The 22,511-nt window shown below is 36.0% G+C and overlaps 1 protein-coding gene across 2 annotated transcripts in view; it reads right to left on the reverse strand.

The window, feature by feature from the left end:
• The window catches only part of LOC141433251 (uncharacterized), a 143,484-nt gene that overhangs the window by 106,358 nt on the left and 14,615 nt on the right, over positions 1-22,511 (reverse strand). For both annotated transcript variants that reach the window (XM_074095208.1, XM_074095207.1), the window contains exon 2: positions 20,749-21,099. In XM_074095208.1, coding sequence (XP_073951309.1) covers positions 20,749-20,902 — 154 coding nt within the window. In that variant the 5' untranslated portion in view covers positions 20,903-21,099. The remainder of the gene's footprint in view (positions 1-20,748; positions 21,100-22,511) is intronic.

The raw sequence follows: 22,511 nt of genomic DNA on the forward strand, positions 1-22,511 counted from the left end.
TTTCCGTTTACTGCGTGCTTTCACTGAATTAACCCTTAAATTGGCACTGTGCATCACCGTGTACGTTATAATAAAAAATCCAACATCAATATATATATTTTTTGAAAACTTTTATGACTAAAAACTACTAAATAATTATGATGAATGGTTGAAAAATATGTGACTTGGCAATAATTTCAAATTAACGTCAGTGTCAAAAAATAAGTTCAACGCGGCGTCGCATTCTAGTACCTAGGGAAAGTTTTATTAAAAAATTCAACTTTTTTCTATGCAAGTTATGCTTATTATTGTGTTTATGAAAAAATGCTAAAGTATACGAACAATTGGTTCTTTTGTGTACATTCAGCATGATAACAACGATAATCACTGTTAAATAGAACGTACACCACGGTTACCGTCGCCAAGTTTGTGAAGAAGTACTTACATTCAACTACGGTAACCACCATGTACGTTGCCAACTACAAGGTGAATTAACTTCGGTAACCACGGTGTATACATTACCAAGTTCCCTGTACATTTTTTTGATTTCAAATTAACGATATTTACGTCCCTTGTTTATTTTAATCTTTTTAAACAGTATGCTTTTCTTTCTTTGTCTGCAGTGCTTAACATAAAGTCGACCGCATAAGATTTTAGCTTTAATTCCCGTAGAAAATGCAGTTATGATTGTGGCTCTAATCCGGACGAGGAAATTAAACCGCACGCACCGCCACAATTCGATTCTGATGATAGCTCTGATACACCTTCTCTAAACTCTTCTTTGGAACGTTTAAATTTGCTATACTGCTTATTGGATGAGCATGAGGTTGATAAATATATATGTATATCCAAAACCGATTGAATTCTGAAAGCATGCACGATGCTTCTTTCACCCATTAGAGAAAAAGTTCTGCCCTGGCCATCCACAGTTAATATGATGCTTTGCCCACATTAAACTCTATGCAATCCATAGCCACGCCATCTACACTAGAGCGCGTTTCGAACTCAATCAGAGCTCATCTTCAGAGCAACTCATATATATGCCCTTTTTTCGCTGTTGGAAAACGGAAAACACGAAATTGCTTTCGACAGTTCCACACTATATTTGATTGGATAGGTACGAGTATTTAACTAAATGTAAACAAACTTCAGTTGCTAGATTTGTCACATTCAAAGATTTAAACATTTTACTTGTCTATCATTGTATACTACTAACTAGACTAGTGTATTTCAATACAGATAGTATGTTTAGATAGTTTAATGGGGAAATTTCAATATTTAAGACACCAATTGACGGTGTTTGTTTACATTTAGTTAAAATACCTATACCAAATATACCAAAACCAAGTATAATGATGTTTTTTTTAAATAATTAGGTTTTTTTATATAAAAAGTTTACTGCCTGATTGGCAGCGGTAACCAGCGTGTACACAAAATAATGTTATTTGTTCGTATAGAATTCAAAAAAATTTTTTGATCATGTACTGAATTTGATTAATACTCAACTGAACTAAGTATGTAATTATGATGTGGCTAAATTTTTTTTTTATTTTTTATTTATCTTAAAAAGGTATTCTAAATAAAGAAATGATAATGTATCACTTTGTTTTTGTATTTTTTACTCTTGCTTTTTCACTGGTTAAAAATATACTTTGCTCATCCGCGACCTTCACGACAACATAGAAAATATCGTAAAACTAGATTCGCCTTCTTGAAACAATTGAAAATAGGTTGTTGGGAATTTCGAAAAAAAATCGAAGGTTTAGGCTGTGCGTTGTCTGTTAGTTGGTCGGTCAGCAAGTAGAAGTCTTTTTTTATATATAGGTATATATTTTTGGTACCTAATGATTCCAGTAGTAAAAAAAAAGCAAACAAAACAAACATGCGCTGTGCTGCTTTGTTTATCAACACATACTCGTACTGTGTACACAATAAATCGAGCAATTTTAGCTGGAAAGTGTGGTTTTGTATGGGTGTAGGGCTTAACTTATTGCATTTAATGCTGGGAAGTCATGTCTTTACTCGTATATTGAAGTAGAATTTCATTTTGAACATGAAACTACCGTGAGACTCACTCATATTAAATGATATTGTAACGGATAACTCACGTCTTAAATCGAGTTTAGCTCGACATGTTTCATGATAAAAGAGGATTTTCATTAATATACAGCTATACAGATATAGAGCTCTAGTTAGTTATCGTGCCGTCTAAAGAAGCGGACTCACGTAAAAGAGTTGTATCACTCGTCAAATATTTTCCCACGTGGCTGTTTATATTATTGTGTACTTTACAATTCCCAACTTATCCTAACAGTTACACAGACCGGGATCTGAAGAGTTTCTCTTCTATCATGACGTCTTTAAACAGCACTTGTAACTTGGTACAAGTGTTACAGCAGGTGACAGAGAATTAATTTGTTCGACAAGGGTAAATGAACATACAACATTTTAATTTAAAAAGTTTTTAACCAGAATGTGTGGGGCAAACTTTTATACGTAGCTATCGATCGAAACCTTTGGGAGAAAGAGACGCTCATACCTTAGAGAGTGATAAATGGTTTGATGTTGATGCAGGATTTCTTTGTAGAATAGCAGATTCACACATTCAGGTAACTGGATCCTCGGAATAAATAATAGCACGAATAATCTCTGTGTTTTCTCTGCTGGATCTTACCTGTAACAATGTAATGAACTCAATCAGAGGTGTTTTCTAACATTCTTTTTTTTTATTTATGTATACAGGATGATGGCTCATGACATGAAGAACTCATTGTCTCTATCACAGTTTTTTAGTTGTTAAAATGTTGATGTCAATTATAAGAAAAAGTTGAAAATCAACCGTATGTTTAAATTTTTAAATAACATTTCAATGACAGCTCAATTTAAAAAGTGGGGTGACTTTTATTATTACTTCACTTTACATTCAAATGGAATTAATAAGCATTATCATCATCATCATCATCATCCCAGCCTATATATACGTCCCACTGCGGGACACAGGCCTCCTCTCACAAAACCTCTGAGGCCCTCGCATTCTGAATAAGCATTATAAAAATGTGTATGCTTAAGTTATAGGGGTTAAACATATATCAGTGGTATCCTAGTCTATGTTTATCAACTCTGTAGAGCGTGCATACTCACTTAAAGGTCAATCTCTAAGTTGGTACCTATATTCTCAACTCTAATTTGGGCACAAAGGAACCACTTCTACCTTTCAGTATAGTTGGGGTCGTTGAGTGTTTATGTACGAACGCTTGTTTATTGCTGGTTGATTCTTTATTCTGCCTGCTTTAGACGTGATTAAAGAAAAGGCGTTAAATTGTCCCTTCAATAAAATCCTTTTACTATAAATAAATAAATAAATATCACGGGACAATTCACACCAATTAACCTAGTCCCAAAGTAAGCTTAGCAAAGCTTGTGTTATGGGTACTAAGCAACGGATAAATATAATTATATAGATAGATACATACTTAAATACATATTAAACACCCAAGACTCGAGAACAAACATTCGTATTTTTCATACAAATATCTGCCCCGACGCGGGAATCGAACCCGGGACCTCAAGCTTCGTAGTCAGGTTCTCTAACCACTAGGCCATCTGGTCGTCTAAACTATAATATTGACAACTTCCCTAAAACAAAAAAAAAACAAAAATAAATTTGATAGACAGGTAGATTTACTATTTTAGCAAAACTAAATAGTTTATAACAGAAACCTTGATTACCTACACCTACACCTAAACCTAATATCTCCAATGTAACAAATGATAAGAATCATCAAAATGACTAGGTATTTAGTATTTTCTGTTTGATTATGTTACTAAAACACATTAATAAACCAGGAAAAAAATGCTGGAGGCGGGAACCACCACTGGGATTGACCACCGATACGCTCCCCCACCCCCCCCTTTAACAGTATATTTAAATAAAATAATTCTTAAAGGCAAAATCGTAAAATCCATACCTTTACTAATATCATAAATGCGAAAGTGTGTGTGTTTTTATGTTTGTTTTTCTTTCACGTCGAAACAAAGCGACGATTTTTGGCATAGAGATAGCTTATAGGCTACTTTTTATCCTGGAAAAATGCACAGTTCCCGAGGGAACAACGCGCGATAACCGCGGGCAGAAGCTTGTTTTATTATAACTCATAATCATGACAAAATCATCGTGAATAGGCTACTACGATCTGATGATTTTATTGGTCTAGTGACAGGTTGCCATCTTAAATAGTATAATTTAATTATTGCATGATATATTGTTTATGCGGGTTTTCTATTCTACTTTTCGGTTTGAACAGCCATTTGTAGTAGAAATCAACGACTCACAAAATTTAGAAAGTTCCTTGGGTTTTCTTGATGAATTTTAAGTCTTACCTTGCGAGTGAAAATCAGTTTCCCCTCTTCTGTCATCAATTCTAATAAGAATGGCTACACTCATTGGTTGTAAGCGGAACATATGGTGCTCCCCTTAGCGCCAATTGCTTCTACCAACTGCTTATCTTGTTATATAATACCAACAAGTTACCAAGGATTTTCATATTTTGCCAAAAAAATAAGACCACAACAAAAAAAACTCTCAATTAAGAAGTTAAAATTGACATAAGCAAAAATATTATATTGGGTTTTCAGCAAATGGCCGTATTAATTGTAAATGATTGCTGGGCTATTTTTAACCCCCGACGCAAAAAGAGGGGCGTTATTAGACTTCACTTAGACAAATAATTATCTTGTTTTAGTTTATTTCGTGGATAATTTACCTGCTGATACTATGTAACTAAAGCATAAGTCAGGTACATAGAGCAATTTAGATATAAGCAAATAAAATCTTAACCAATGTTAATTAACTGAACTAAAATTAATTAACCTCCCTAACTAAAGAGAATTTCGCCAAACATGTTCGTATTTCTTGAGTACTTACTTCACAATGGAAACTTCTATGCTAAATTATGGACTTAGGTAACTTGACTTTAGGTATAGGGTTGATGATTAATTAGTTAGTCAGGATTTCTTTTCACATATACTGAGATTAAAAAACTGTCTTGATTTTGGAAGTTATGATTTCGGAGTTGGTAAAATTTCGTTGCTATTTTCGGCCCAAGTACAAATTCTCGGGACCTAAGAGGAGCACAGCAGCGCCTCCCCTCCTCGTTAGCGCGCCGCACTTTTTCGACGTCTTCTCTAGGGCTCCGAGTTTCAAGTACCCTTCCAACACCCCCCCAAAACACACTCCAATATCTTGAGCACCAAGAAATAAGATACAAATTGGGAAAACAATGATTTTTCCAACCGCATTACATAACGCGGCGCGCAAATATGTTTCTGCGTGTCCCAAAGTCAACATATGCTTTGTTTTTATCAGCTTAAAGTAAAAATTCGTTTGTTTTAAGTTGGAGATGTCTTTTTCTGATTTTTATACGTGTATTGTCTTCATCCCCTATGATGTGTAATAATGGAAACTGACTTATCCACGGCCGCTTACATTTTGTATAACAATTTGTGGAATATGCGAGTGGGGTTTATTAAAAATCGATGGGAAGGGTTGTTTGAATTCAATTTGTAAATATTGCATTCCGTTGAAATTGACTGTAAAATAGTGAATTTATTTGAATTTGGGGGTTTGTATGCGACAAAATGGCCTTTTGTTCTTGAATAAGTGTATTATTTTCGGTGGATAGAGTCATCGTATGGGCGATTGGACAGGATTGCTATAGGGTGACTACGGGTTAATAAGAAAGCGAAATATATGAGATTATATGGAACCACTTTTATATTTTGTATATACCGTACAATATACCTACGAGTATAGTGTATTTTCGCAGTGAATTTGGTAGAGCTATTCTAAAAACGTACTCAGAAATATGTAAGTGTTTGAAACTCTTTTAACCACTCTTTTAGGGTTCGGTAGCCGAAGGATCTTAACGGAGCTCTATCGCTGTCATTCACGTGTCCGTTGCCCTGTCTTCTGTCACACGGCATTTATAGACAAACAGTTGGAGCTGCAGTCTTCAAATTATCACAGTATAAGTAAGCACCTTGTTGACTCAAATCCATATAAATTAATGTATTGAAGCAGACGTTACTTTGCGGATGTCCATATCAATGAACAAAAATAAAATAATTGATTTGATTCGTCATATAAATTCTCAAAATATATTGTGAATGTATAGATGTTTTTAAGGGGGCTTTTTGCATCCACACTGCTAGAAAGGGATAGGAACGGAAAATTTGTCCTTTTTTATCAAGTAGGTTATCGTTGTTTAGAGCTGATTGAGTATATAGTGTATTATTGACATAAACATTAGAAAACAAGCTAATGGGAAGCTACCATAGTTCACAATCAAAATTACGCTGATTTCCGTGGCGTGGAATGTCAACATGACATTTGCAGTTTCTTCGGCTGTACGTTGTAAAATCAGTACCAAGAGATGTCTTTTCGTTCGTCTGTCCGACTGTTTGTTCGCTTTAGGGTTAGCTTCAGAGTAACTTCACTACCCCCACCCTCTTTTCCTCAAAGACCCAAAAGCACACATTTAAAAACCGGCCAAGTGCGAGTCGGACTCGCAAACGAAGGGTTCCGTACCAACGATATTAGACATTAGCAAAAAATGGCAAAACAATCATGTTTGTATGGGAGCTCCCCTTAAATATTTATTTTATTCTGTTTTTAGAATTTGTTGTTATAGCGGCCTCAGTAACACATAATTTGTGAAAATTTCAAGTGAACTAAAAGAATTTCCTTGCTCAGCCGCGACCTTGCGCCACTTGTTTTGGATCTTTGGATATGAGTACACATTAACTAGTTATTTTTTACGGTTTTTATTTGGGGCATACATTCGCCATATTATATTTATATTATTCTTTTTTTTCCTTTTTTTTACCATTTACTAAAAAACAAGGTTTTGGAACACAAAGTATATTGAAAGCCACTTGCCAAGTGTCTAACTATTAAGACTCAAGAGATGGAGCCCTGTGACAGACGGAAGAACAGACAGACAGACAGTGGAGTCTCAGTAATAGGGTTCCGTTGGCATCCTTTGGGTACGGAACCCTAAAAACCAACCGATACGTGACTGTAGCTAGGGTTGCCTCTGTACATCGTACGAGTACGTATCATAATTTTTACCCCGGGATTAAGTTATCGGGCGCAGGCAGGCAGATACCCGTCCGACCAGGGAGTCGGCCTTCGAATTTAAATTCCGAGACCCCATTTCAAGTCGGCCTATGAATTATAACTGCCAAATCGGAACTCTTTAAAAGTGACAGCCCTAGAGATTTAGTGACTACGTCGACTGTTCACAGGACTAACATTTTTCAAATCTTTTATAAGGCTCTTTTAAGTGGTCAAAAATATCAAAAATGCACGGTTTTTGATGTAAGAAATTATATCGGGCTTTGTAAAATATTTAAAAATAAAAATAGTGTTTACTGTTACGGACTAGTAATGCGGGGTTCAAAACGGTTGTTGTTTTTTTATATACGAGTAAGTGTTATATTTCTACAAATATTAAGGTATTCCTTACTCAATTACCTAATCCTACAGGGTCGGATATAAGTTAGTATATTTCTGCTGTTGTAAGCGTCTATGTATAGTCTGCGAAAATTGCCTTCTGTCACATGCCTTACTAAGGCTGGAAAAACACCTAAATGGTATTCGCTCGTGAAAAGTATCAGCGCAGTAATTTAACGAGTTTATGCTGTTTTTAACAACATTAACGGTTGTTTTAACGTGGTTCGGAGTTGAAATTTACGACTTTTAATTATTAATGATGATAAACTTGATTTTTGTAAGCGGCTACAAATTATTTAATGGTCAAAGTTTGCATGGGCTCCATTTGATGTGGTCTAAATGATAAGAGTAGGTAAGTATTAAAAAACTAAACTGGCCAAGAGCGTGTCGGACACGCCCAAGATAGGGTTCCGTAGCCATTACAAAAAAATCAAGTAATATTATGTGCGTTATAACAATTAAAACACTTACTACAGACTTAAAATCTACTACCAGAAAAAGAGCGTACCAAAAAAGTTACCAAAAAAGATAAATAAATGGCCGAGTGGTATCCAAGACAAGGAAAAAGAAAAAAAGAGAGACAGTGTCGTAGATGGGAGGACGACATCAAAAGTACCTATAGCAGGCATTACGTGGAAAAGGAAGGTACATGACCGTACTCTACGGAAAGCAACTTAATCTTCTCGGAACCGGTATTCAATGAATCTTAATATGTAAGAATTGTATTTAGTGTAAGATTAATGAATGAAGGAATGAATTAATAAATGATAAGAGAACGGACCACAAACCAAATTTAAACTAATTTCGAACGAAGACTAGATGCCATATTGTCTAACGCGCTTATGTTCATGATTACATTCACCATCTCTTTCTGCTCTTGACTTATGCCATATGACAAAAAGAAATGGTGAAAACGATTGTGATTGCAAGTGTGTTAGACAATAAGGCATCTGAAATGCAAAATTCTTGGAAAAATATTACTTGATTTTTTCGTAACGGCTACGGAATCCTATCTTGGTCATGTCCGACACGCTCTTGGACGGTTTTTAAAAGCCCGTTAAATTGTCCAAAAGCTGGGCGAAGGGCTCCCTTTTTTCCCCCATGCGTCCCTGTCGAGAGCATGCTCCTGACACTACTTGCGCGTCGCAAGTTGCCCCGCCATCTCTTCGGTCTTCGACCCAATGTCTAAATATATAAGTATAAGTAATACGTGATATGCTCACAATTTATCACAATACAACCGGAAAACATGCTCAGAATTCGGCAGCCGTACACACACATAGACGCTTTATGTCCTTTTTGCTCCCATTATAAAAAGCATGCGGTTGTAATTTTCTTAAACGCCATATGATGCTAGGGACTCCAATTTGGTATCCCTTTTAATACGCTTGATTTTCGATGCGGTCATGACATGTACCTACCTCTTTTAATACATGTAGTATCATTTAGTATACCGTTTTTTTTAACTACATTATACTATGTAGTGTGCAAAATAAAGTAAAGTAACTACTTACTAGTACTTACCTAAAGCTTCATTTGCGTAAAACATGGTGTTAGCAGACTTAAAGATAGTTTATGGCTCGCATGTTTAGTCATGAATAAATGACATGCAAATTAATATTTCTTATATCAATCAATATAAAAATATAGGTGTAATTACTAAAATTGAGTTCAACACATTACTCATTCCAATAATTATTGCAGATGGCATGTCATCATCGTCATCCCAGCCTATATACGTCCCACTACTGGGCACAGGCCTCCTCTCAGAACTTCAGGGCTTGGACTATAATTCCCACGCGGGCCCAGTGCGGATTGGGAACTTCACACGCACCATTGAATTGCCGTGGTGGCCTAGTGGTTTGACCTATCGCCTCTCAAGCAAAGGGTCGTGGGTTCAAACCCCGGCTCGCACCTCTGAGTTTTTCGAAATTCATGTGCGGAATTACATTTGAAATTTACCACGAGCTTTGCGGTGAAGGAAAACATCGTGAGGAAAACTGCAAAAATCTACGAAGCAATTCAATGGCATGTCAAGAGTAAATAAATGCATTCTACTTAATACTGTAGTCATTGTAATGTATTGTATTATATTGTAATCAGCTATGTGTAAAGCAGAGACCTATTGTCTAACGCATAGACGCTTGCGATCGCATTTACTATCTTTTCCTACCCTCATTCTATACCGTTTGATAGAATGAAGTGGTAAAAACAATTGCGATTCCGAGTGTGCCGCAGAGCCAATAGCCAAATCCCTCTCATTATGAGCGAAGGCATCACACCCCATTTAACGAATCTATCACATGCTCAGAATAATATTAAAAGTTAATAGCACAAACTAACTCATAAAATAACCCAGTCACTATAAAGTATATTTTCCTGTAGCTCGTATTTAAGTTACAAAATTAAATCAACTCAATTTAACAGTTCCGCGGTTTAACTACGCGTCGTATAGTTTATATTTAACCGAAATTAACAATATACGGAGTCCACAAAGTGCTTTGCTGTGTCCCTATTCATCATGTTAAACAAGTGCATTAATATTAAGACTGATCGCGGTTCGTATCTCAAGGGAGTCGTTGGCTTTTTCTTACGCTAGTTGGAGCAGAGTAATTTCCATGTTAAAAGGAAAATTGTAGGGATTTTAGGAGTATTTTTAACCAGTTGTGAGGCTTGAAACGCATATTCAACTTTTGCGTTATGGCTAGTTTTTTTAGTTTACTCGTTAAGAATGTTTTTCCTAGTGTTATTATTTTCGAAACATCATTTTTGCACTCATGGTTTGTCAATTGATACGGTGCCATCTTGACACTTACATTCTTGAAGACTGAATACAAAAAAATGTACCTTAAAGAAAAAACCAGTCGTGGGTCACACACACATTTTTTTAAATTATGCCTGAGATTGATGGCTGATGGAACGTGATGGTTTTCCAAAATACATAGTGCTGGGGATGTGGTGTGGATCGGCTGTTACAAGATATAGACCCATCTTGACTAAACAGAAGGCATAGCTACGATACCGCTCGTTCTGGAAAGTTTTTTAGGGAAACCTATATTTCACGGACTAGTTAATTTTAAGACATAATACTGTTATCCATATCTTCCACATCAAGTCGGGTGGCAAGATCCTGTGTAAGGTCCGTCTGGATTGTAACCACCATCTTACTTGCTAATCTTGCGAAGCAATCCTGCCTGCTCTCCAATTCCAGCGTGGAGAATATGAAATTACTGGTTCGATGGTGACAACAACAGCAACAACCCTCTGCAGTTCATAGGTGGTGCTGCCTACTTAGCGTCTACTGACCTACGTTATTTATCTATCACAACAATTTCTTGCTTCTTTTTATCTATAAAAAAACACTATTCCTATATCGGGAATTTTTATTTCAGCTGGCCATACTTAAAATCGAATTACGCATTAGGCATCCTATACCGTATTTAATCGGCGATATCTAAATAATTATATTTCACTCTTGACCTAGAGTTGAATTAAAACACAAATCATTTAATTAATTTCGATGTAACCACACTTCAGCGCCAGCGGTTAAATTATGGCAGCAATTAAAATAATTAGAATAACGTGCAAATCATCGCATGCGAGTTAGTGCATGTTGACGCGGATTGTGCAAGTCACACAAAAACGACATTAAGAATATTGCGACTCTATCTTAATTTACCTTTTATAAGACATATAAATAATATAGCCTTAGCCTTCGATGTTAGGATTTTTTTTAAAGCAGCCAAAATAACTGCCACTAGGAAAGTACAATATGTTGCTGGTACTTATGCCAATCAATACATTTGACCAACAAAACATAAATGACATTTTTAAAAATTCCCGCATAATAATAATTTAGCAAATGATTAGTTGGGAAATGATATCAGTGTGAAATGTTGAGTTGGGAAATAACATTTCGCCTAAATAAAAATATGGGATAAATAGTTTGGGAGCTAATAATTAATAATTTTCGCCAAAACATTAGTAAACCAAATTCTTAGCAAATCAATTCTTTGAATCGTTGAATCAAAATTTGGCCCACTCTACATACAAAATTACCTATTACCAAGGACGATATATAATAAGACGGTCAATCTCCATCCTGAGAATCGTACGCCGCTAATTAGTACCTTTCTACGCATATCGTCCTTGCTATTACTGTATTTTTTGAGGGTCTGATTTTTGCTGCTAAGGGGCTGTTTCACCATCCATTGATTAGTGTTAAGTGACGGTTAAATGTGATGCCGTCTCCGTCTATTCGAACAAAACAAATAGAGACGGCATCACACCTAACCGCCAGTTAACAGTAATCAATGGACGGTGAAACAGCCCCTAAGTATATTAAATTTAATAGATAATCTATCTTAGATTTGGGATTAAACTTCACGTTTTACTTCTTCTATGCAAGCAAGGCTATATTGGCGAACGTTTAGAGCATGAGAAGTGAAAGATTGTTTTTTGTTTGCTAACACGCAATGTGAAAGTTTGATTTATAAAATAAACAATAACAGTAAAATACCGTATTCCATGAAAATAGGAAACATTTGATATATCCAGTAGATTTTTACTACCCACGGTTTTGTATGAATTAACTGGGTGTCAACTAGATATACTTAACCGTGTTTTCGTTTTTGTCTTTGATAAATTTTGTTACGTTGTGCGTCATGTCCTGAGTGCGAAAGCATGGAAAAGAGTCCACAAGGAACCTTAATTTTCTAAATTGATCATAGACTTTCAGATTTGTTGACGCAAATATAAGCTTAGTCAGCTCTCCTACATTTGTACAAAAATATCCCGGGCGTTCGATGACTAACTAGGCCACGAAGAACTAGGAGTAGGTATCTTATCCACTTACTCAGAATATGATGAAAAGTCTTGACAAAAATAATTTCTGCGATTGTTTGCTTTGATTGCATCCGATCACTAGAATTGGATAAAATTGCCAGATTTGACCTCAAAATTATAAAAATAAATATTGCGAGGTAAATGAAAGCTTATTACAAGTGCACTAAAACCTTTTTTTGTTCCATTCTACTTTAACAAAACAAAGTATATAATAATATATAAAAAATGATATCTAGGTAAGTTATCAGACTATCTTTATCATTAATAAAGCACCATTACTTAACTGAGTATGCGTTAGTTAACAAACTTATTCTTCGAGGCACATTCTTTACAAAATCAATAAGCACCTAACTGAAGTTCAAGTTTCCGTCGAGTTAGCACAAATTAACTTGTAGCTGTTGATAAATGGCGTTATATATCAATTACCAGTGTCAGGTGGGCAACTTTTCAAGATGGCGGTGAGGGTATGCTTTTAGATGTCCAGGACCAGAAAGTCCTTTATCCCTCTCTTAGGGTTCCGTAGAGAGTAAAGAAATTCGTTTTTAATAACTTTTGTTGACTGCATTGTCATTTAAACTACAAATATCCGTAACAAATTTCATTGCTGACTAGAAATGGATGGCATTCAACACTACGAAAGATTTGACCTAAACACACTGCAACCAGTTAAATAAAAGCTTGTAAAAGAAGTAAATGAAAAAACATCAACCCCCGACTGCTTATACAAACTTTAACTAAAAACTGAAATGTAAAGAATAAGTCGTAAAAGTTTGTAAACTCTGTTAAACAATATTGAATAATAATTCTATTGGGATGTTTTAGTTATCGTCATACGTAAAACAAATAAAAAACTCAATACAGCGGAATACAGCGAGTTCAACAGTCAGGACCGATTACTGGAAAATTTTGAGGCGGTCACAATTTTTGATGGGTAGGTAACACTCGTGTCATGAAAACTAATCTAATGACGTTTGTCTGTCTACCTGACTGTCTGTCAAGATGATTTAATATCGAATCTTTCGATCTGCAATCCTTTGGAGCTGTAAAAAAAATAAGTTTCTAAGTTTATGTAATCTTTTAATACAACCTTTTGAAATATACCTACATGCAAAACTTACCTACACATAAATACAACTAGATGGTTAGATCATATCATGTTCATTCTGAGCTTTCCCTTGCCATTCATGCTTGAAATGAAGTCGGTAGCTTATGAAGCAAAAGCCTCATCGCTTTAAAACGACGCAAACACCATTTACAATAGGTATACTTAAAACACTTACATCAATATAACTTTGTCGTTAAGTTCTTGCGGCACAGCCCTAGCATCATGGCTCATAAACTTGGCATTATGACAAGTTCGGATGGCTAACACCAATGTACGGCCCTCACGGGACAAGGCCGTAGGGTTGCTGCTGCGAGATTGTGTAGGTACCCACGTCAAGTTAACGTGTAATACAAATGTTATTAGAAATGAATCATCTAGGCCTTTGGGTCTAATGAACATAAAGGCCATGACAAAATTACGTTTAATCTTTTAAAGTTAAGTCTATGCTATTTCGACATTGCTTCTCAACAAGGGGTGACTGATCAATTCGCCGACTGTCAACTTAGGTAGGTACTCGTTTCGTCAATAAGTCAATTGGCAGAAAGTTGATTCATAGACAACCTAACAGATAGTTTGGCATAAGTACAGTAAAAATTATCAGACCACTCCAACGTTTACAAGACGCCTATAGTTTTTTTCTACTGTCAAAATCTAACTATCGGTTCTGACTATCTGAAAATATACGAGAGGATCTAACTCCGATCCGGACTTTTCATTAAATAAATAACTGAAGAAGACTGGCATAGTCGTCCGCAAGGTTAAGAAATCAAGAAGATTGGTTGAATTGGCTCTCATTTCCGAAGCCCAACCTGGCATCGCCGCTATCATTATTACAGATTAGGTACAGATTCAGAATTAGTTTAAAAATTGATTTCTATATTTTTTTCTGAATTACAATACAATACAATACGAATATTCTTTATTGCACACCATAAAGCAGTACAAAAACTTATGATATAAACACTTAGATTCAGGGTAGACAATAGGCGGTCTTATCGCTTAAAAGCGATCTCTTCCAGACAACCATTTGGGTACAAGAAATTATATGTTACAAAAATAGGTGGCGGAAACAGAAACAGAAAAAAAAACAAACAAAAATCAATAATATCAAAATAAATACAAATGAAACAACTATATAAATACATACATGCAATACTTATACAATACATAAACTACTAACATAAAATAGCAATATAAATTAACAATAAGGCCGTAATGGGAGAAAAAGGATAAGAAATTAGGAAATAAAATAGATAAACACAGAAAGACTGAGGACAGAGCTAAGAAGGCAGTGTCAAGAAGTGAGCCTTGACGAGATTTTTGAAAATAGGAAGAGATTTAGCTTTCCTCGCATCTAGGGGAAGAGAGTTTCATAGAAGAATTGAAGTGCAAGTGAAGGAGTTATGATAGAACTTAGAGGAAGAAATTGGAACAGTGAGAAGTAAATTTTGGGAAGACCGAATGGAAGACAGGAACTTAAACCGTTGTTGGAGATATTCTGGAGTTGTGGGGTTGAAAAGTATGCTGTATAAAAGAGAAAGAATATGAGAGTCACGGCGAAAACGAATGGGGAGCCACTTGAGATGCGTGCGATAGGTGGAGACGTGGTCATATTTCCGTAATCCGAATATGAACCGGATACAGACATTATACAGAATTACGTAGGTATGTACATACATAACTACATAAACTCTGAAAACAATACGCTATTTTTAAAGAATCGTGTAAAAAGAACGAAACGTAGAATTTTAGTTAGTAATAAAATGGGGATGAAACTGATTTTTAACTCCGACACCCTTCACCGGTCTCAGTGTGCGTACAACCATCCACTTTGTCATAGACGCATTATAAAAGCACTTTTTTCCCATCGAATTTATTTATATTCACCTCAACGTCAATAAACCTTTGAAGTCTAAAAGGTCCCGGATGAACGCGACACGGTTCAAAGAGATAAGGCACGTAGAGGGTTAACAGTAAACAGGTGAGCTCTGAATCGACTGAAATGGAAGGATTTGGTCTATAAAGCATCAGCGGGTGGGCCTAGTGGTTGTGGTAGTTGACAGTGCAGCTAAGGCTTTTTATTGCGACTTCTGGTCAAAAACATATTTTACCGTAGGTAGAGCTCAATAGAACCTCTTATTAAAAGTAGGTAAAATTTTAATCAAAATAATAGTTTCAAACAGAATTTTGGAAAACAGCTTTTGAGAACTTATTTTAAGAAAATATTTGAGGGTTTACTACCGCCATAAATATTAGTTGAGTTAAAAATGGTATCCATAAAAAATACGCATAGCGTAAAACGCACTGCAAAATGTATCGCTAATGTGGCGACAGCAGCTGATTATGCCCGCTACTAGATGTCGCTAGTTACTCGCTTCAAATTAAATTGAATTGAACTAGGTCAAAATGACTTGCACGTTGAAACTTAGAAAGGCACACGAAAGCAGTTCTCCGACATCGAAAGGGCGCCTTGCGTTTTTGAAAATTATATCTTAATTTGATTAAATGAAGTTGAAAAGCAAGTAGTCTAAGAGCTTTTTAAGTGGGAACAAAATCACACTAGAGGAAGATTAAGTCTTAGTGGATCAGGCATTTAAACTACTGTTTTTATTTTTCAGCATTAGGTACGAGTACTAAAATGGAGTAGTTTCTAAAGTACGGTATGAACAAAAGGTGCGGGGAATTCTTACGTGTTCGATAAAATTATTGCGAATGTACCTATCCTAGAATTCTTTGTTTTCCGCTGCATACGATAAGAAGTTTATTTGGAAAACTAACGTTAAATGGAACATGGAACTATGAAACTTACATGTGCGTTCGTTAAAAAAACAGTACCAATGTATTTATTTCTAATCAATGTAGATTTGGACAGATTACGCAGGACAATTGGCATACCTAATTGATTTTGTGGGTAAAACTTAATACCGGTTATACTTCAAGACAACGGTCAGCTTATTAACTTCAGAACAAGTGTTCCACAGGATATGGCAGGTTTTAATTACAGTGAAATTATGGGGAAAATGTTGTGTAGAAGATATAAACTAGAAGAGGAAACAGAGCAGAAAAGTGTGGCAAATCATTATATACTTAAAGTACAATTCAATAGAATCTGTCAATTTTCTACATATTTAAGACACCCTATCGTGGGCACACTTGATTATATATGTCTCTGTTGTTGCAATTATGATCTAAAAGGAATCAAAAAAGAATAATAGTCATATCACAAAGCCTTAGGCAGCCCGGTGTTTATATTAGTAGGCTGAAAGTGTCTACAGGATTGTCAGATTCTATTGAATTGGAGTTTAGGTACATTGCTTTACTTCGGCAGGAATGACTATTATGGGCTGCACTTGGACCTGTTGGTTTTACGCCACTTGTCCCTGAACTGGAGCTGCCTCATATTTTCAAAACTACAAATTCCAGCCATAACTTCACTAAGTAACATGAGCTTTCAGCCAAAACTCGCTCGATAGCGAAATAAAACCATTCCACGTCTCCATTCCATCAGCGGCGCGCACCGTGACGGAGGGCCAGAAAAAAACCTTTGTTTCCACCCCTCTGACAGCAATTAATGTTTTATTTCACCTTTGTGCAACTAGTTGGATTTAATGGACTTGTTCTGACGTGCTCACCTAGGTAATTTCACCGTTGATGGCTGATTTTGATCGTGCTGTTTATGGAATTAATCATTGTTTTTTTCGTTTAATTGAAAAGTTTTATTGAGGTTTTTAGGGTCTTGGGGTAATCCACTTATGCAATTTGAATGAGAGTTTTCTGACAAACTTAATTAAACGCCATTGATGCGAAGTTTGTTAATAGCATAACAGTCTTCCCTGAGATTGGCTCATTTAGTCCAAACATTTAGTGATACAAATGTTGCATGGACCGCACAATACTAACGCCATCTAGCGATATTCCACTTGATTGTTATATAATAATTTATTGAATCAGGCGTTACTTTGCGAAGGTCCATATCAATGAACTTAAATAATTTTAAAAAGGTCGCGGGTGAGCAAAGAAATTATTTTAGTTCATTGTTACCTATACAATACATAAAAACACACGCATAGCTGACGTTATTAAAAAGACTGTTAGGCTAAAATGAGACTGGTCTGTACTTGTCTGTCTTGTAAACCTACTTACAGAGCTGGGCTCCCACAACCTCTAGGTGGTTGCCAAAGAGTGTCCAGGGATGACAAGGCAGTCCACGAAAGGTGTATCGCGTATGCAATGGCTGCCCTGACATTGTGCCAGATAAAGAATAGTGAAGACTTTTATTTACTGTGGACACTGTTTCGGGCTATTAAAAATGAGATTCCTTTATTACCTATCCTATACTTGGTTTGAATAGGTATATTTTTTTTTTTTGTTTTTGACGTAGATCATAGAGAATTTATTTTTTATTATTGAGTTATAACACATATACAAAATTTTAAAAAATAAAACTACTATCTAAGTAGGTATTTAACTAAATGTAAACAATCTTTAGCTGCCAGATTTGGTACATTCATGGATTTTAAACATTTTACTTATCTATCATTGTAATACAATACAAAAATGTAAATGTTTAGATAGTTTAATGGGGGAAATTCAATATTTAAGACACCAATTGACGTTGTTTTGTTTACATTTAGTTAAATACCTATCCGAACCAAGTATAGCTTCGCTCAGCGCGACTTTTTTGTTGCTGATAATTTCCTCCGCACGCACACCGCCTAGTTGCTTTGCACATCTCCAGTGGCTCCATCAGAGCAAATAGTTTCCTGTCCGAACAGCTATAGATTCCGCAAGACTTTTACAGCTAAGGTTTGCAATAATCGAATGAAATATCGAATAGTTATCAATACCGTGTTGTGTTTGATCTTTTCGAGTTAGGATCGAACCGGCACTTACTAGGCACCCATAAACGTCAGATGGTCCTAAAATGTTTATGGCAGCGCCCGTTTCGTAGTTAAACGGCGTTTTACGACACGATTTACAAAACAAGAGACGTTCCAACTCTTGACTTTCATAACCTCCTGTCTTATCCCGCTTGGTAATTGCAAATACAACCTTGTACTATTGAGATAAAGTTTAAGTTTCAAGGAAACGTAAAAGCGAGATACGAACTTGCGTAGTGACACGAGGTAGGAGTCCAGTACCGTGTTTTTAAGATATCGCTATTCGCGCTTTTCAATAGAAACAACTAAACATTTATCATGAATTTTATTAAAAAGATCCAAATATGGCACATGTGACATTTAATCTTGATCCTTTCTTATTAATATTATCAATGCGAAAAAGAGTAGTTATAATTGTTTGTTACATTTTCACGCTTAAAGTAAATAGACAACCAATTGTGACGAAATTTGGTAGGTATGGAGAATGTTTGAGACATTGAGGACATGGGATAATTTTTATCTTAGAAAATTGTACAGTTCCCACGGGCAGAGAATAAACAAAGACAAACACTCACAAGAAGTAGCGGGCAATAGCTAGTAAATTGAGACAAAATTAATTCGGTGAAGCTCTCGAAATTATAAAATTTTGCTCTTTTGCAGTGTTCCAAAATAACCTAAAAAACCTGAAGCAAACCAATGTAGTGGCTCACATAATCCAATAATACTTCGTACAACAATCGACATGGAATCGCAATTCGTTCCCTTCTTTATTCACACACGCGTGGTCGTCAAAGAGCCCTTACGTTACCAACTTAACACTGTCATGCCAATGAAAGATAGGATGTGTGTGGTACGTAGACATAATAATGTTAGTTCCGGTTTTGATCACTAGCACTGATAAGGTTGTGCTGGGTGACAGGAGATACGGTGTCGAATTTATCGAACCTGTTCATCGATATATTCCTGAACAATTGCTCAATGCATACACTGATAGTAGTAAATAGATTTAAATCAGTGAATCAAGACAAGGCAAGACTTTTATTTAATGTCCATTATGACATAACACGAATGTAAACATAATACTATAATAGCTGATTAGTCTTTCTTATTCAAAAACATTTTTTTCAGGTAAGTTGGCACACTGAACCTAACAGGGAGCCAGGAGTGCTAGCCACATAATAATATAGGGAGATTTGTTTGAGTAGGTAAACAGAGTAACTATATTAAGTTATCTGTGACAAAGGTATCAATCAATCTTCCAACAGAATAATGAAATGAAATGACATTTGCAAAAAATCGTACTTGTCCTTCCATAACAATTTGAATATCTCTTTCATATCATTCATTGTATCGACTCATTTTTAGCAATCATTAGGTACTATACTAAATCACAATTACCACAGCAGCACAATATACAAGCCCCGCGTATTGTATTTTAGTTAAAACAAAAAACAAGCTTCGATCGTTCCCAAAATAAATCGTTCTATTTCGTACCTACAAGTCATTAGTTGACGGATGGTGCAGACATATGTGGTTATTTCGTGCGTATAGCTGTCTCTTTCTTATGGATAATGTTAGAGAAGGAAAGCCGTAGTCAGAGTAGCTGTTGCATAGTAAGCTATTTTACAATAGGCACCTACATATATTTTACGCGTTTAATTTGCTATTACGACGGCATCGACGAAGGTAGCCAAGACTGGCTAAAAAGGGTATTTAGCTGTAATTACCTATAATTTTACAACCATAGTGCTAAAATTACTAAATTAAACGACTCAACTTAAGATCAGAAGCCAGGAACAGTAGGTACGACTAGTTTCGATCTTTTAGAAAGATCTTTTTCGGAATGTAGGTGAGTGCGTTCACGACGGTGGCGCTTCCCGCACACGCGCGCGGTCGCCGTTTCATTTAGTAATTTTATCAATTTGTTTCACGAGAGTTAATATTAACTATAGTACTTTCTGTATTCTAATGGCATCAGCTGAGTTTTTAACCCCCGACGCAAAAAGAGGGGTGTTAGAAGTTTGATCGCTGTGTGTGTCTGTGTGTCTGTCCGTCTGTCTGTGGCACCGTAGCTCTTAAACAGGTGGACCGATTTGAAAGCAGATTTTCTAGCGATGGTTCTTAGACATGTTTTATGAAAATCGGTTCCGCCGTTTTTGTAATATTGAACTTTGAAGTGACAAAGTCGGGGGTTTTCCAACTTTTTGTTGGTTAGGTTATATCTAGCCATTCTGAATCTGTACGGCTATATGATCGTATATATTCCTCAGACTCGAGAGCTGTAAATCAAATTGAGTTCGCAGTTTCTTACTGTAGAAAGAAAACAAGAGTAGCCTCTAAATGAAACTAAAAAACTTTGGAACAATTTTTCAGACAACAAAGAGTTGTGCTAGAACTGAGCAAAAGTTGATTATTCAAAAACTTACCGTCTTGCTTCACTGTGTTCCCCAGAGGGCCGCAACTTGCCAGGCAGACGAGAAGGATCCACCTCAGCATCAGGTTAGGGCTCCCTCCCCGCTGCAGCTCCGGCTGGTTGTGGAAATGCCTGACAGTAGGCTTCTGCCGGGCCGAACGCGCCATCTTGTGATAACACAATGCTGAACTGTCATTGGCTACACTCGCAGTCACATCGGAAACAAATGAACATCGATCACTTATAAAAATAGATGTCGAACGTTGACCACTTTTGTAAATGGAAATCAACTTAATCAGCCGCTGACCACTTTCGAAAACTGAAGCTTTGTTTGACGTTTTATTGTGCTATTTGATCACTTCCACTGTAAACAAAATAAAATTAATTCCGTATTATTGTAAACGTTTGTTTGACGAGGAAGGTTATGGTAACGAATCGTTGTGTTTGGACGGTTTGATTAAACTTTTAATTATTGTGTTTTCACTGGAGTTAGATTCGTTTTAATAACGACTGACGGGCCGAGATAATGCCAACATTATGGTTAAATTAAGTTTCGAACAGTAGCTAGCAACCAAAGTTGATTTAATTGAATTCAGAAAAGACAAGTTAATACAGAAGCAAACTTATTGTCAAAGTTATGATTATGAGACTGACATTTAGGCATAGTAGTCAAATTACCATCAACAAAAGCTGTTATAGGGGCAGTGAGGCACCACCACAAAGTATATAAGTAAGTACCTTTGTATTATGCCACTTACACATACTTTTTATGAGAGAGATGACGCTTATCCCGATGGATTTTATATAATAACAAAAGTCGAAACTATTTACTGATCAAAGCAATAAAATATCTAATTTACTAATCTACTATCTGAAGACTACTGTTTTCAGAGGTATTCATATTATTTTGTCTTGGAATTGACGGCTAATAATGTAAGCTAAAGTACCCTATAATTCAATATAAACGTCGATACACTAATGTTTGTCCAGTGGCGCCTCCTGTCACGTATTTTAGATGTTTTGTCAGGCTGGTCACTTCACTGAATACCTGTATTTAGTTTGGTTCAGTTTATTGAGCATTCATTATAAAATTACATCATACATAACTTACATTATTTAGACCTAAATATCTATCTATCGGCCATCCTTGTTAGGACATAAATGATATTAGTCTGCCGGGATCACCGTTCGGTCCCTTAAATTATGCTAACTTTTAATGCAAGAATAATCGCTTGAAAATGAGAATAGATAACACATACTTGTATTTACCTAACTTAATATAAACAAATACCTACTTTATCTACCTCTACCTACAATAAATAAATTCCACTTTCGTCGTTCATGAACTATTGTAGTATACAGTCACCAGCACCAATACCTGAACCTGACACAACACAGCGTGCATAAGTATCTGATACGACTCTATTTCAAAGGCCGGTAGAACTTGTCAGATGTTTTTTAGTGTCTGACCGAAACATAATTTTTAGGCCGAAACTGGCCGGAACCGAAACCGAAACTTCGGTCGGACACAAATATTTTTGCACGTTCCGCTGTGGGAAATAATAATGCAGATGACTGTACTGTGTATTTGGTATCTTTATTTCGGCATAAACCTTGAAGAACGCAGGGGAATTCACGTGCAAAATTGACTATAATAATGTGTGATACGAATTAAATTGGTCATTACGGGGTGGCGTGCCCTATCGGTCGCCAGTGACCTCTATAAATAAGAACCTTAAAACAGATCGGTCGATAAGCTCAGCTTTTAGTCGTCAC

This window comes from Choristoneura fumiferana, chromosome 12, assembly GCF_025370935.1.
Source record: "Choristoneura fumiferana chromosome 12, NRCan_CFum_1, whole genome shotgun sequence".
Classification (NCBI taxonomy): Eukaryota; Metazoa; Arthropoda; class Insecta; order Lepidoptera; family Tortricidae; genus Choristoneura; species Choristoneura fumiferana.